Below are 17290 nucleotides of genomic sequence, written 5' to 3' on the forward strand. Positions count from 1 at the left end.
CCCAAAAACAAAACCGTGAAGGCGTAGTCAGGGCTCAAAGCGTGTGGAGCGGGGCTGGGATGTGGTGGACCCCAGGCCGGGATGTGACAATTTGGTATCAGAGCCTAACCCTGACCGTGGTGTGCCGACGAGGACGTCGGGCTCCTAAGGGGGTGGATTGTAACATCCCACATCGTCCAGGGGAGTGATCCTTATATGTATATTCTCATCCCTACCTAGCACGAGGCCTTTTGGGAGCTCAATGGCTTCGGGTTCCATCGGAACTTCGAAGTTAAGCGAGTAGCGCCCGAGAACAATCCCATGATGGGTGACCCACTAGGAAGTTCTCGTGTGAGTTCCCAAAAACAAAACCGTGAGGGCATAGTCGGGGCTCAAAGCGGACAATATCGTGCTATGGTGGTGGAGCGGGCCTGGGATGTGGTGGACCCTAAGCCGGGATGTGACAACCGTAATATCAAAAGATTTGTAAAAAGAATTTTTAATTGTGATTTAGCAAATGAACGGTCCTGATAATGTTGGCTATACCGTAGGTAAAGATTTGCTGCACCTAATTAGAGTTGAGCCTCTTGGACACGTGGAGCTGATTTAGGGTTTTCTTGGAGCCAAAGTAATATTATTATTTGAATTCTGGTAGCTATCTCTGTCTTTCCGTATTTTCTGTGCGTTTTGGACATCAGACATTTATTTACATGAAAACTTTTTCTCTGTCAATAGTCTGCACTGCACTCTCTTTATATGGAAGAGGATCCTCTTCGGAACCATTTTGTAAGGATTTTAAAGATCTCTACATTCTAATCGTTTATTGTAAAACGTGCTATTAGTTTTCGTCAGATGCTATTTATATTTACTGGAGTAATTACTCATTTTTTTGTATTTTATATTTTGTTTAACCCTTTGGAAAAATTAAAACATACAAAGTTCATTTTTCATATTTAATTTAGTTAGTTATCAGTCACTTAATAATACGGTCTAGTGGTATTTCTCATCATATATAAGTGAGAGTTGAACTACATTATTATGGCTAGCTTATTATAATACTTAGCCCACTTCCACCTACTTAGTATAGATAATATCACTCGTCCAAAAAACAAAAAATTAGTTAGCTATCACATAATCATTTACACTTGCCGCAGCTCAAGTATCAAGGACGAAGGCATCCTATTGTAAATTGATATTATATAATTATAGTTAGTTAGGTTCGCTTGTTAGAGTTTTAAGTCAACCGAAATGTTATACGCTGATATGGATTCACTATGTTGTCTTTTTTAATAGTTTAAGGCTTGAGCGTCATATGTTTTTAATTTATTTTTTAATATATGGATCTCACTACCAATCCATAGGATGAAAATTAAAGTCATTTAGTTATTTATCGATAGTTTTTTTTTAAATTTTTTTGCCCAGTTATTTATTGATAGTTAATGTAACATGAGATGCAATATATTATAAAATAAATATTTGACACATTTAGTGGATGAGAAGAAGATTTAATGTTCATATTCAATTGCTACATCCACCATCAAATTAAATTTTGACAATAATTATTCTCTTATTATTATTTCAATTAAAAAAAAATTAATTGAACTTGATTAAGCACCATGATTACTCGGCGGCTTGAGTTGGCTTGGCTTGTTTTGGTTCGGCTTCTTCCTACTAGGAGTTGTAATTATTTCCCTCCCAAAGCACCGCCCCACTAATACGCTAAACTTGGCCGTACGGTCAGCTCTGCAATCAAAGTACGGTCAGCCGGTCACGCTTCCCCATAAACCCTCTCTCTCTCTCTCCACTTCATTTACCTCTTTCATCATATTTTCTCACATATTTTTCCTCTCCATTTCAACTTCTCCTCTGAGAAATTGAACCACCGTCGCCACCGCAACTGTCCCATTTCCCAGTCCCACCGCGCCTCCTCTCTCCGCCGTCTCTCTTCTCAAGTGCCGTCGGCATGTCCTCGGCTCAGTTACATCTCCCAACCGACAGTTACATCTGCCTCTCAAAACCCCAATCCAAGCTCTACTCTTTTTGTAAGTTTTCCATTTATGAAGTATTTTTTTCTTCATTATTTCCTTTGTTGGTGTGTGTCTGTGCAGAGCTTCCTGGTGTGCCAGACGACGTTGCGGAGAAGCTCGGTTTCGAGAAGATATCCGAAGAATTCATCGGAGACTGCGACTCCAACGCTGTGCTCTTCCGGCACAAAAAGACCGGCGCCCAAGTCATGTCTCTGTCCAATGGCGCCAGGCAAAAGGTCTTCGGCATTGCTTTTCAAACGATACCGTGAGTTGTCTTCCAAAAATCTCTGCCTTTTCATGTAATGCATTTGCCCTTTTCGGCTTTTCGCCTATTTGTTTGTTAATTTATTCAACTGTTGATGAAGGACCGATTCGACTGGAGTCGCCAGCATACTGCATCACAGTGTGTTATGTGGGTCGAGATAGTACCCGGTGAAAAAACCATTTGATGAGTTGGAAAATGGGAGCTTCAGTACTATTCTGGATTCACAAGCAATGGCTGATAAGACCTACTACTCTGGTGCTTGCACAACTACAAAGGTGAATATGAGAGGCGAAACTGGAAAAGAAATTACAATGTGGGTCTATTCTATGTTGTTTGTATCTAGCTAATCTGTATTAATTCCAAACTTGCATGGTTTTTGTGATTGAACCAGGAATTGTATAATCTCATTGATGTAATCCTGGATGCCGTCTTCTTTCCTAAATGTGTGGAGGACGTCCAGATTTTCCAGGAGCAGGGTTGGCATTACGAGCTCAACGACCCTTCTGGAGATATATCTTATCAAGGTTGGACATTTGATACATATGCCCAGTTCTCTTGTGTTTCTGTAAATTGGTTATAAGTTTCATTGTTTCCAAGTATGAAACTAATGTGCCATTTCCTCTTAAAATGTTTATTGTTCATAATTTCAGGCGTTGTCTTCAATAAGATGAAAGAGTTCTATTCTCGGCCTGGGCCTGATAATGTACTGAGGCAGGCTGCTTGGCAGGCAAGTCTTGTCTAATTGTACATTCTGTATGTTTGTGACATTTTTGCTGGTTTGCATATAACTTTATCCAATCTCTCTCAATTCATTTCCGTGGGAAGTCTTATTGTTTAGTACACCCCAAATGATTATGATTTGAGCCCCCAAATAGTCTTCCGCAATTGTGATTTTCTCTTTGCTGATGGATATCATACCAAGCATTTCCGTCTCTCCCCGCTCCCTCCCTCCCCCCCCTTCCCTACATCATCTCCTTATTCATAGAAATCATTACCTTATGCATAACTACATAATATTAGGCTAAAGGTTTAAAAATGAGTTGTATACCTACTTTACTAAACATAATAGCTTCTGGCAATATATCAGATACTCGTGTGCTTACTACAATGGTAGAGTTTTCTGAGGTCATTTGTTCTGTTTATATACCTGCAATCCCTTTTTCTCACGTATTAAGCTACACAGTCATCTGTTATCAACTGACCGTTGCTGACTAGAGAGCTACCAGTTTGGTTATTAATATTATGCTTGCTTACTGTCATATTTTCTGTTTTTAATTTCTTTCAGTATATTTCTAATATCATACATCTGGTTTCCATTTCTACAGGGCCTTTTTCCAGACAGTACCTACGGGTTTGACTGTGCAGGGGATCCAAACATTATTCCCCAACTGACATTTGAGAACTTCAAGGTTTGCTGTGATCACTGAAGAGGAAGATTAGTTCTTTGTTATATCAGATACCATGATAAACTTTAAAACTGTGGTTGTTCGTGTGTTATGAGTCTTTTGGCGTTAGGATGTATTTTTTTATGGTTTGGTCATCGGTCCAATAGACTTTTTGTTTCCTTCATTTTCAGAAGGATAACTTCTTTTTGTTAGACTTCAGAATCTAATTTTTTGAGGAATGCCCTGGAGAATCCTCTGCATGTTGCCTTCAAAGGCAGCCGAACACTCATCTGAATTTCTGAACCATTTGTAGTAGCATAATAGTATTAAAAATTCTTTTTGATATCTAATAGCCTGATTAATTTCTTTCTATGGGACCATCTTCTGTCAAATTATCTAACTCTGAATTCACACATGCACGTGCACACACACATATATGCGAATTGTTCCTTAAATACTATTTTAGTGCTATAGTGCTTTTCTTTCTGAAATCTGAATTGAGAATAAAATTACAGGAGTTCCACTGGAAAAACTACCATCCGAGCAACGCAAAGATATGGTTTTATGGAGATGACGATCCAACTGAACGCCTGCACATTTTAAGTGGTATTTAAACAAATCTATTTCTGTGTACATACATGTGAATGAATTGTGTTTTCCTGGAAACTTCTTTTGTTGCATGACTATTTGGTCTTTTCTCTAAAATAGTGGGCGAATTCCCAAAAGAAAATCGATGAGAAGCTGTAGTTCAAGAAAGAAACTATTGAGGATACTAATCTGGCATTTAAAAGCATGAATAGAAAATGCCTCTTACACTATCTATTACGACATTTTTTCCCTTTTAGTGACGTACTTTGAACAGTTGTATATTATACAAGTTTGTCATGTCCATCATTTCAGTTTATACCCAATTTGTTTTGCAGAATTAAAATAAACGTTATCTAAAAATAAGAAAACCAATGCGCAGCTGTTAGAGCAATAATTGGTCACTAACATCTTGATTTATGTAATTGTTTTTCCCTTTATTGATTGTGAAGGACAATATAATTTTAAAACTAATCTCTCTCTCTCTCTCTCTCTCTCTCTCTCAGAGTACTTAGACATGTATGATGCAAGTTCAGCTCCAAATGTATCAAGGGTTAAACCACAAAGGCTATTTTCAGAGTCAGTTAGGATTTTAAAGAACTATCCTTCTGATAAATCCGGTGATTTAGAGAAGGAAAATGTGGTATGCCTCAGTTGGATGCTCTGTGATAAGCCCTTAGACACAGAAACTGAGCAAACAATTGATGTTTTGGTTTATTTCATGATGGGAAACTTGACACGAATCTTGCAGGAATATGGTTATCATGTTTATATCGAGATTGTTCATCTCCTTCAACCTGTATTTCGCATTGCGGTGTTTAATGTTTCTTGCGATGACATTTTAAAGGTAGAACTATTTGTCACAAGTATACTTGTAGTATTTGTCGAGGAAGGCTTTGATACACATTATGTAGAAGCATCCATAACTGCAATGGAGTTGTTCATTCTCAGAGGAGGCCTTAAAAAATCTCGAGGCTTGACCTTAATGCTTCTGTCCCTAGTAAGATAAACCCCTCTTTAATTTGTTTTTTCTTTGTTTTTGTTTTCTTTCATAAAACTTTCCGGGCATTATAGCCGTTTATTATTGATCATGATCTTAATATATTAATTTTCTATAGGATAAATGGATACATGAGATGAAACCCTTTGAGCCTTTGAAGTTTGGAAAATCTTTAATGGAACTGAATGCCAGAATACAAAAGGAAGGATCTAAGGCTGTCCTCTCTCCTGTAATTGAGAAATTCATATTGAAGAATCCTCATAAAGTTGTGGTAGCAATGCGGGTAATCAATCGAATAATTTTGTGCCAAACTTTGTGGCACTGTTTATTACTCCTAACATTTAACTTCTTTTGCAGCCTGATCCACAAAAGGTTTCTTCTGATGAAAAAGCTGAGAAAGAAATATTGAGGAAAGTTAAAGGTGGTATGAGAGAAGAAGATCTTGCTGAGCTGGCACGTGCTACCCAGGAGCTGCAACTGAAGCAGAAAACTCCTGACCCACCAGAAGCTTTGAGAAGTGTTCCAAGCCTATCTCTGCTAGACCTTCCAAAGGAACCTATTCATGTTCCCACAGAGGTTATAATCACCTTAAATTTCTGATTTGTTGTGTTTATGATTAATACGAGTTTATTTATGGTGTAGTTCCTGCAAGAACAAATAATAACAAGCTTTCTATCTGTTGTATGTAGGTTGCGTATGTCAATGGAGTTAAAGTATTGCAGCATGAACTCTTCACGAATGATGTCCTTTACACTGAAATTGTGTTCAATATGGGTTCACTAAAGCAAGAGCTTCTTCCTTTGGTACCTATTTTCTGGTAAGATGTTTTAAACCCTACCATGAATTATGAAATTAAGAAGGTTGAGTTTCATCCTCATAAATGACCACCTCCCTCAGATTACTTGATATGAAACTTAAAAAAAAAAAACAGATTATTTGATATGCGAGAGCCCCTTTTTGATTGAATATTTTTATGTTTTCTCTAACTTTGAGAAATCTATGCTCAGGTCAGCCTTAAACGCAATTTTGTAATATTTGTAGAACCCCCGAGTTTCATTGATAACTTTCTTGTCCGATACTTATGTACACAAAACATGGTCTCCAATTTCTGACACTCTTGTGGTGACATAGAAAAGGTATCAGCTTCAGTTACTTGGGAACTATGCAGAATTATATAACTGCGGGTATCTTTAAGAAGAAACTTGTGATTAAATTTTTCTTTTAATGAACTGTTTCTTACTTGAAGAACAGTCATTTTTTAAAAACAAAAATTCTTTTAAGCCAAATTTGATCTTAATTTTTTAGTATATTGTGATGCTCTTGACAGTTTCACGTTACTGAAGATGGATACAAAAGACATGAGTTCTGATGAACTTCGTCACTTGATTTCAAGAAAAACGGGAGGACTAACAATCGATCCAATGATTTTGTCGGTACGGTGCAAGAAAGATCCATGCGGCCATGTAGTTGTTGGAGGGAAAGTCATGGCAGGACGTGCTGAAGACCTATTTGAACTGGTATTGTTTTGCTTTTTTTTTCAGAGCCAGCAAATGAGCATTTTCAGTTTACTTTGTTTTTTTTCTGATCAATGGTGAAGGGAAATTCGAACTTGGGTGAACTAGGTTTCACATTCTTGGGTGTGTTTATATAATTTATTTCGCTATGAGTCCTTATCGGTTGCATCTCTTAACAAAGACATGTGATGATTTATTTTTGTGTACTACTTCCTTGCACCAGTTGACAATAGTTTGTCCAGACTTATGCGTATAGGTTACATCAGAGCAATACCTGAGTGCGGAATGAATCCATTTTCCTACACATTATAATCGTTATTTTGTTCATGTAATGAAGCAATTCTATATATTTTTGGCGAAACAATAATTTTAGTGAAAAACAGAAATGAAATGAAGCAGTTCATCCAGCAATCCAAAATATAAAAATAAAAAATTTAAGGAAATTAAATAATCTCTTAGGTTAGGCCATTTGCCAAGTCACAGTGAGACACCTCAGAATCTTTTCTTCGTCTCACGTTACATGTTAGGGCTGTAAAACGTATGGAGTAAATATCTTGATGCATTCTATGGATAACTGGATTTGAAATGTCCCATGCAAAATTGACAATGATTTTCATTAGTAAATTGATATAAGTTTTGAAGTGGTTTGCCTTTCTTTATAAAAGTCCCTTCACTAAGAAACTGATCTTATAATTTGACACTTTCAATTACTTTTGCACAGGGGAAGGTTTCTGGGCATGCACTTGGTGTGCCATTACCCACTAAATTTTTTATCATTTTCTTCTATATTGATTTGAATTTTTTGTTTGTTTCTCAAATAGTTGTTTTGGTAGACAATAAATCAAGGTTTTCATGCATTCATTTCATGTTATTGCAGATCAAGATTGTTCTTCAAGAAGTACAGTTTACAGACAAGAGGCGGTTTAAGAAGATAGTTTCCCAGTTTATAGTGAAGGTATTATTGACTTTATTCAGAAAAGCTCAATGTTAACAACTTAAGATTGCTGATCTTTAACAATTAACTATCTAATCTTGCGTTTATATTATGTCATTTCAGTACGAAGAGACTGCTAATTATCATGAAATTGCTGCTGCGAGGATGGAAGCAAAGCTAAATATTTCTGGGTGGATTCGTGAACAACTTTTTGGTATCAGGTTGGATTAAGCTTTTCAAGTTATTTGTCTTCTGGCCTAATCTATGCATCCTTACTTTTCCTGTGTCTGTTCCTCTTGTGTGAAGTGTATTTTTAGAAAACCTGGAATCATTTATAATTTCCGGTTTGCAATGACATAAAAGTTAACCACTTCTTTCTTGTTGTTTAATATACATCTTACTGAAGGATTTAAAAATTTAGGTCTATTGACGTTGCCATTTTAAATATTTGCACTATCCTGTGCATCCCTCTTTGAGATGAGGAATAACTTGTGTAGGTTCAATATGAATAATCAGAAAGCTTTCAAGTCTTGCACAAATAGTTTCTTTTAGTATGGATAATTCAGCATTGAATTATGAGAAGTAATGGGATTGATGTAGTTTCTCATACAGTTTGTATATTCTCTGTACCTAGTCAATTGGAGTTTCTGCAAGTGCTTGGAGAGAAAGTTGATCAAGATTGGGATGGCATTTCTTCATCCCTAGAGGAGATTCGGAAGTCCATAATTTGTAGAAAAGGTTGCCTCATAAATATGATTTCTGAAAGGAAGAATCTTACCAAATCTGAGAAGTTTATTAAGAAATTTCTGGATTTGCTGCCTCATAAGTCTCCATTTGCAAGAAGAACTACATGGAAAGGTAGACTACCTTCCGAAAATGAGGCCATCATAATGCCTATTAAGGTTCGAATATAATCCTTTTTTCTGCGCGGTTCCTTTTTGTATATGGGCTTTTGGGTTTTGGTTTCATATTAATTGTTCTTAATTCTTGCTTTATACAGGTTAATTATGTTGGAAAGTCTGTTAACATTCATGACACTGGTTATCAGCTTAATGGAAGTACACATGTTATCTCCAAATTTATTGATGATGCATGGTTGTGTGATCGGGTAGGAATTAGCGGTGGAGCATCTGCTTCATGTTACTTTGATATTTACACAGGTAAAAATTTTCCATGTTATAAATTTGCATGGACTTGCTGTTTGAAAACCTCACTGACAATTGTTTTGTAGGAGTATTCTCTTTCTTGTCTGATGGGGACCCCAAGTTGTTAAAGACGCTTGACGTATATGATGGAACTGGAGATCTTCTACGACAACTAGAAATAGATGATAATACTCTTAGAAGGGCCATCATTCAGGCACTCAGAGATGATTCGTGCCCGCTTCGTGATGGAAAAAGTTGTAGTAGGTATGTGGACATCACTTCTTGTTTTGTAAATGATAAACCCTCAATCAACCTTAACTCAAGAAGCCATGAGAGAGAGAGAGAGAGAGAGAGAGAGAAAGACAAAAGGAATTCAGTATTATTCTCAACTGTTTTCTGTTTTCTTACAAACCTCACTATATGGTTTCTGTTCTCTAACTATTCTTATCCAATTACAACTATACCAATAACCTCCTAACAACCTTATTACACTAATACCACTCAATTACTCAATTGATGCCGATCACAACCCCACTTAGCTACTAGTAAATCTCATCAGAATCGTAACAGTAAATAGTGTGAACTGACACCAACGGCTAATTGTTAATATGACTGCTGATGGGAACGACAAAGTGTATGAACCCCATAATTCCACATTTGAATCTAATGCACACAACCTTCCGCAAGAGCTGGGTGATGATCATTTCACAAGTTTTTCTGAGTTTACTCCTAATTTTTCTCCCCATTCCTTTTGTTTTGTTTTGCTGCAGTTTCCTGGAGGACTATTTAATGGGAGTCACAGAAGAAGAAAGGCAAAAGAGACATAAAGAGATATTGTCAACCAGGTAAAGAGGGACAGGATTTGTTTTAGCTGATATTAACTATTGCATTCGAGGGATTTCACTGTACTAAGGCTGTCATCTTTACAAAATTTTTATGAAGTTTTAAGCAGTACTACTGCTATAACTAGATTCGGATGACAAAGAGAAGGGAATTTGAAGCCGTACATGTTGATCTGACATTAGTTGATGAAAATTTACTACTTACATTTGTCCAAGTGAAAGCATCATCATTTTCATTGAATCATTGCAGTTCCATTTCATTTCTGGCGGCCATGGACGGCTCACATGATGCATGTAACAGAAGCTAATATTTGATTCGTATTTAGATTTTCTTACGACAACATAAGGCGCATACATGTTAAGATTTACATTGATGACACAACATGTTTACATTGTTATTCCTTCACCCTTGATCACAGCTTGAAGGATTTCAAGAAATTTGCAGATGCACTCGACGCAGTTAAATATAAGGGGGTTGTGGTTGCAGTGGGATCGCCATTGGATATCAAAGCAGCAGTAAAGAAGCGACCTAAACTCTTCAAACAATTGATAGCACCTCTCTTCACTCGATGAGACCTCTCAGAAAAAGCAGCAAATTAACAGTGGCTATTTTCGGAACACTTGAATTTCACCTTGTTTAGGATATGGGCTTCTTCTGTCATGGAATGCAAATAATTAAACATGTTACTGCAGAGCAGGGGCCGCAAGCAGATATTAGCGTTTACCGTTGTGGATTTCCGTAGCTATGAAGGAACCTTTGACAGTAACTATCTACTGAACAATTCCTGGGTAACCTTTACTTAGGTAAAAGTTTCCTCATGCCTTTTACAACTTTTTGTCTGAAGGGAAACACCTAACTTGTATTTGCAGTTTCCAATATAAAATATTTTGCTAGGAAATTGTTTTCTTCGTACTACCTACAGAAGCGACCTAAACTCTTTGAATTGTTGATGTGGTTGGGCTAGATGACAGAGGCAGTATGCTCGCCCTTCGCACTCAAATCTAAATACTCTCCGTAAATTAGACTAGTTTAGATTTCACACTTTCTAACGACTCGGCCTAGCCTATCATAAACCTAAAGAAGCGACCTAAACCTAAAGTCTTGAAATTAAAGATAGAAATAGAACCCCTCTTCAAGGATAGCACTACACCATAAATTGAAGGACTAGTTCAGAAATTGCTGCAACATTGACTCCCACCTTCTGTCTTGGCTTTCAAGTAACTAGACTTGAAAGCCAATGACATGTATATGCCATATTGTGAAGATTCATTAATTAGTTAGTTTTGATGATGACATGTATATGGTGAAAGTTCGATAATTATTACAGGAGAATTTATCATATATGGCCAAAAGTAGTTGGTCTCTAATTTCACAAATGTCAGTTTTTTTTTTTTACTCCCAAACCCAAATTTTGGGTAGGATTTTAACTGTCTCTTACCTCTTCCTTGCACTATCATCTCTCTGCCTTTTTTTTTCTGATTTTTATTTTTTTATATAATAGACTTGTGTGATGTCGCTTGTATTGTTATATGTGTGCTCATTGTGCTTTTCATCCTCTATTATATATATATATATATATATATATATATATATATATATATATATATATATATAATATATGTGTGTGCTCAGGGTGATTATTGATTAAAAATATTTTTTTAATGTAATATATGTGTACGCTTAGTGTATATATTAAAAAATTTAGGTCCTGTGAGGCTTCGCCTCACGCCTAGGCTGGGCTATCCCTCGGATGCCTCGCCCACGCCTCACGCTTTTAATACATAGGTTTCTGTTGTTTTTTAAGTTTGAGGGTATTTGAGTCTATTCACTTGTGGTTTTGGCTATGTTTGAATTTGTTTTTATAAAAACTACCATTTATGAAATTGGGGATTAAATTTAGGCCATCCATGATAAAAACTCTTAGGTGCACCTCAGTAGAGTCTAGCCGCCTCTTGAACACGAGCTTCTTCAGGACAAGAACTTAGACCATCTCCAACCGAACGAGGGCCAGATGGCTCGTTTTAGCCCTTTGGCCCTCCAAGATATTAATATTTTAATGAACAGTACAGGGCCATATGTGCCTACATCTCCAACCGATGACCAAAGGGTCATAGGGCTCGTTTTAGCCCAGCTACAAAAAACCGTCTCCAACTGAAGGCCAAAGGGCCATAGGGTCAAACATAATTTATTATTTAAATTTAAAAACTACAACAACTTAAATTTAAAAACTACAACAACTTAAATTTGTAGGAAAAAAATGAGAATTCAAAAATGCTGTTTAAGTTTCATGTTGTTAAACGTTTTTTTTTTTTATGTTGTATAATTTTTATGTTGGTTAATGTTATTTAATGTTGTTTCATATTGTTTAATGTTGTATAATGGCTTAGGAAGTTATAGGAAAAAATAGAATTTAAAAAAAAATGAAACAAATGTTGTGAAATAGAAGTTACTAGCAGGAATGCCCGCGCTTTGCTGCGGGTTTTCAAACTATAATCGACAACCTACATCAATAATATCCACACAAAAATTAATTGAAATTGTTGTAGCAATACAATCGAATTCTTAAATGTAGCAATTTAGATAATGCACGTTTTACCTAAGTAATGCTCACAAAACCACAAACAATCCCAGAAAAGATACTAACATAGAATCAATTCAAGTATATTAGGAGCACGTTTGCACTCAATAGAGGGAACCAGTTGAAAGGAAATCCGTAGCTCTTCTAACGTTATTGTTTGGCCTAAAGAGAATTTGTGGGCAATAACCCTTAAAAGATGTCGAACAAAAAATAAAACAAAATTCACAAATTATCAAAATAAAATTCAGCAACAAATTGCAAATAAAAAGCAAACAGTACACAGTTCATAAACAATCAAAATTAAAAGCAGGAAAGAGTGAGAGTAGTGTATCAGGCTGATGTCTGACTCGTTATGGAGAGCTTCAATCACTGATTGTGGCAACTCAGCTGAAAGAGTTTTGAGAGAAAAATAGGCATTATCGTAACTATCTTGAGAAGTGAATTTCACTTCCACAACTGAAATTTCAAAACCCACCACAGAAGAAGCATATGAAAACAACAAAAAAGAAATTTAGTCAAAGTTATTTTCTGATCATTAGTATCCTAACCAAAGCAATTTTCAACTTCAACATTCAAAATGAAAGCGTAGAGATTTATATTAATCACTCAAAGTGATGTTCACATTTTGTACCACTAAAGCACTACTGATTAACCTTTTCGAGGTCCTTATTAACACTTGAAAACTCTTGGGACACATAAAACTGAAAAATGCAAATAAGTAAATTGCTTCAAAACATATATAGGATGATGTTACCTTCCCAATCAAAACCCATTTGCATCTTGCCAAAACTATCGGACTTGAACTTAAAACTTTTTCGAGGTTGTACTGCTAGGAGGACCCAATTGGCCTGATTAAAAAGCACTTCTTTCCCAAAACCTTTGAACTGTTCAGAGTCCTTTTGTTCTGAATCAAGATCACTAATTCCAAAATACAATTTCAAGACCCCTACAGTTGGACATCAAGAAGACCACTAATTCTGAAATACAGATTAAATTTCTCTCCATGTTAAAAAGCAAGTAAGCAGAGAGACAAAGGATGTGGTTTCTATTACCAGCAGGATTAGCTTGTAAAAACTTGTTCACTGTGTTCTGAATATTGGTCTCCATTGTAAAAAGAAATCCATGTTAGAATGTGTTTCTATTTATAACACGTTTAATACTTTTTTAGTGGACCATGATCGAGATTTTAATGTTGTATGTCAATATCTAACATAGAACAAAGCCACTAAAAATATCATATAATTGATAGAGGTATGTACTTTTGGTAGATAATCTGTAATCAGATTGCAAAATATTGGGATGTCTAGTTCCTGCAGGAGTGTGTTATCCTTGACAAAGAGGATACTTTTTGATATTTCGTAATTGCCCAGATGAAATCATGGCTAATGCCTCACACATCTGTCATAAAAAAATAAAAATAAAAATAAAAAATAAAAAAAAAATCTTAAACACAAAGATTCATCATTATAACCTAAATTAACATTGCATTATCATATTGGAACAGACGAACAGACAATGGTACTCAAACTCAAGTGTCCCACATGCTGACATCCAACAAATAAATCAAAGCTACTTAACCAGCCTACTCTTTTCAAATGGAATTTGGTGTCTGAAAAATAAGAAATTCAAAAAATTTGCTGCAGAAATTATAAAAAAAAAAAAACAAAAACAAAAAGAAAAACCAAACACTTATTATGTATTATCACTTTCATTCTAATTGCCACTTCAAGCTCCCTAGCTTTTGACGCATCATGATCATACTCATAAAGCCCTGACCATGAAACCAAAATCATTACTTCGACAAATAAACATAACCAACAACAAAAACAATTAAAATTTTCAAATGGATTATGCCAAAAATTACCAGCCGAGTTACTGAAGACCATGATATTGAGTCGGAAATAACATCGCACAAACCCCAAAAGTTGCACCAATTCCACACAAAAGTGTTAAATTGTACGGAAATTACTACAATCTGAATCACTTACATGGCAGGTGTTCAGCAAGAATAGCATTGCTGCAACCAAAATTGATACCAATAACCCGTATGAATCTTATTGATTATGAGTACCAATTCTCTGGATTGAGCACTACGGGGTAAGATCTGCACTTATGGATAAAATCAAATTCAGTTGTATTTAACCACAGGTGCACCAGAAAATTATAAAACTAAAAAATTATAAAACCCCAAGTTGAGTTTAAGCAAAACTCAGATCAAGATTCTAAGTGGGTTTATGAAGAATAATATTAATCAGAAATTAACACTATAAATAAATAAAAATAAAAAATTTGAAATTTTCATACCTTTAAGTTTCAAGGTTTTTACTCTGGAATCCAAGCAAACTCATAATAATTTAATCAGAAATTAACACTGAAAATAAATAAAAAACACAAAAAAAATGAAATTTTCGTACCTCTAAATTTCTTGGTGTTTACCGTGAATCCAATTGAGAACTAAGGGCGCAAAATGAAGAGATTCATCCCTGAGAAAACATCAAAAACCAAAATTAAATGCCAAAGAAGTCAATCACTGGGAAAACAGCAAAAACCAAAATCAGACGCCAAAAATCCATAAATTAAAATAAAAAGTGAAAATATGGGTAAACATTTAAAAAACCAAATGCCAGTTATTGGAAATCTAACTAACCAACAGTCTTTAAAAACAATAATATTGGGCAGTTAGTGTATCATACTCGTTTATTATGCTAAAGGATGCAGACACCAAGCTGTATTTCCACATAAACTTCCACGATATGAAGTTGTGTTTAATTAAGAATCAAACTTAAGCGTCAACATGTAAGTGCTCATTAATCAACTCCTCTTTCTTGAACTCTGCAATCCATCCTTAGTGTGTTGTATAAACTTAAAGATCAATAACAGCAAAATGATCAAACTCCTGGAGACAGAATCTACCAACCAGTTCTAGTGTAAAGTAAATCTCCTGTTCCGTCAAACAAAAAGATGGATGTTTATCCCAATGGTTCATCATGCTTATTTAACCATTGATAACCATCTAAAAACAAAGTACTAAAAAGAGAATTCGATCCCGCTTACCAGTCTATTAGTAACAAATTTTTCGATGTACTCTAAACAACGTAAATCCCGAAACAAAATCCAAACAATCATCACAATCTCCAGGCCACCAAACAAAACTTCAACCAAAATCATTCAAATTCTGAAACCCCCTGAAATTTAAACTGCATAGAATCCAATCCATCACTAACAAATACCGCATACACTGCGAACAAAATCAAACAATTGAAATACAAATCAACTCTCACATCAAGATTAAACTCAGCAAGCGAACTTGCCTGGAGAGTTCGGGTGGCGAACTCGACTCCGATGATGGATTTGGACTCCAAGCAGAACTCATTCCTGGTAAATCTAGAGAGAATGTTAGATTTGCCCACACCAGAGTCATGATCAACACGATCTTGAACAGGTAGTCGTTTTCGTGGTCTACTCTACTCGCCATGCCGCCGTCTCTCCTCTCCGATCTCCAACCTATACAAATATATACACACACAAATTCAAATCCATTAAAAATCACACAAATACACAAACAAATATATATATATATATATATCTCTCCCACTGTAACCTATACATACACAAACAGTTATATCTACAGATCTCGCTTACCCGGAGGTGAATCGACCGAGGAGAGAACGTGATCGGAGCGTTCGATCCGAATGCGTTGGAGAGGGAAGCACAGTGGCGGGTTTTGGGGAAGGAGAAAATGGGAAGAAATCTGAGTTCATCTTCCAATCTCTTCATGTACCCATCGAGCTTTGAAGACCTCTGAGAGCCATCTTTAATCCAGGTTTGTGCGGTTTTGGTTTTCGGAAGCAGGAGCCAACGGCGACGCTATTGCAGAGATCAGGGAGTTGGTGTTGTGGCTGCTAGGGTCTGAGAAAGGGGAAATGAAGTCCAAATGGGTGTGTTTCTGTCTCTCTCCCATCCCTCTCAATCTCTCAATCTCTCAATCTCTCAATCACCGACACCAACCCTTGATTTGAGGAGAAAAATTCAACCCTAACCCCCTTTCATGGCAGCCTTTACTCCTCCCTGTCCCTTTGCCTCCCTGCCATCCCACGCCTATTTCCCTCTCCGTCTCTGCAGCCCATGCCTTTCGAAAATGGCAGATATGTAAATAATGTAAAATCAAGGGCCCATCTCACAACAAGCTGGCAAAATTGTAAATATATTGAAAGCTGTTCAGAGACAATATTACCCTCCTAATTTTATATAATTACCCTTCAACTCAGCCACAGATATGATAGCAGTGGCGTAAATAAAGCAAAATCAAAGGGCAAACTTTTGACTGTAGCTAAGCTACAGTCAAATCCTTCCTCAATTTTAGAATAGATAATAGGAAGTTATAGAAAAAAATAGAATTTAAAAAAAAATGAAGTTATAGGGAAAAAAATTTGTAAAAAAAAAAAAAATTCAAAAATAACGGCTAGTTAAGTGATGATTACGCCGCTCAACAAGAAGTGGCAGCCTCATTGCGATTAATGGCATATCAAAATGCCATTGCTGTGGAAGAAAGGATCCGTAAGCATGAAGAACGGGCCAAACAAATACAAGAGAGATGGATGATAAGAATATGGAAAGGAACACTTCGAATTACACTCCATTGAGTAAGACCTATTTTGATAGGAAACAAAATGATATTATGACCCAACGACAGTTGTTTACCTCTGACTATATCCTACAATGGCGGATGATGAAGATGTGTTGATTATGGATATTAAATTTAAGGTGTTGTAGTTTTTAAATTTAAGTTAATGTTGTTTTTAAATTTAATTTTTAGTTTTAAATATAAGTTGTTGTTGTTTTTAAATTTAAGTTGTAGTTTTTAAATTTAAATAATAAATTATGTTGGGCCCTATGGCCCTTTGGCCCTTGGTTGGAGACGGTTTTTTGTGACAAGGCTAAAACAAGCCCTATGGCCCTTTGGCCCTCGGTTGGAGATGGAGGCAAATATGATCATGTACTGTTCATTAAAATATTAATATCTTGGATGGCCAGA

The 17290-nt window shown here is 36.0% G+C and overlaps 1 protein-coding gene and 1 long non-coding RNA gene across 2 annotated transcripts; one reads left to right on the forward strand and one right to left on the reverse strand.

Moving 5' to 3' along the window:
- Positions 1–1791: 1791 nt before the first annotated feature.
- On the forward strand, positions 1792–10575 carry LOC103436511 (presequence protease 1, chloroplastic/mitochondrial-like). The gene is made up of 19 exons (XM_070822311.1): positions 1792–1976; positions 2088–2271; positions 2372–2546; positions 2663–2795; positions 2922–2998; positions 3597–3680; positions 4172–4262; positions 4748–5241; positions 5360–5524; positions 5599–5817; positions 5931–6058; positions 6569–6758; positions 7633–7710; positions 7813–7910; positions 8324–8591; positions 8690–8849; positions 8921–9098; positions 9605–9679; positions 10096–10575. Exons 3-19 carry the CDS (start codon positions 2502–2504, stop codon positions 10247–10249), a joined length of 2637 nt encoding a protein of 878 aa, XP_070678412.1. The 5' UTR covers positions 1792–1976; positions 2088–2271; positions 2372–2501; the 3' UTR covers positions 10250–10575.
- A 3137-nt stretch (positions 10576–13712) lies between these two features.
- LOC103436512 (uncharacterized) lies at positions 13713–16392 on the reverse strand. Its single transcript, XR_011581300.1, has 5 exons — positions 15898–16392; positions 15567–15759; positions 14670–14738; positions 14120–14359; positions 13713–14026 (listed from the first exon to the last, which is right to left on the reverse strand). It is a non-coding gene; the product is annotated as an uncharacterized lncRNA (long non-coding RNA).
- Between the last annotated feature and the right edge of the window lie 898 nt (positions 16393–17290).

This window comes from Malus domestica, chromosome 05, assembly GCF_042453785.1.
Source record: "Malus domestica chromosome 05, GDT2T_hap1".
Taxonomy (NCBI): domain Eukaryota; kingdom Viridiplantae; phylum Streptophyta; class Magnoliopsida; order Rosales; family Rosaceae; genus Malus; species Malus domestica.

Bases quoted from the DNA above. Each gene is read 5' to 3' on its own strand.
- LOC103436511 (XM_070822311.1), top strand. From the start codon at position 2,502: ATGGCTGATAAGACCTACTACTCTGGTGCTTGCACAACTACAAAG. The intron at 8,850-8,920 runs GTAAAAATTTTC...ATTGTTTTGTAG, and splicing joins TTACTTTGATATTTACACAG to GAGTATTCTCTTTCTTGTCT. The intron at 9,099-9,604 runs GTATGTGGACAT...GTTTTGCTGCAG, and splicing joins GATGGAAAAAGTTGTAGTAG to TTTCCTGGAGGACTATTTAA.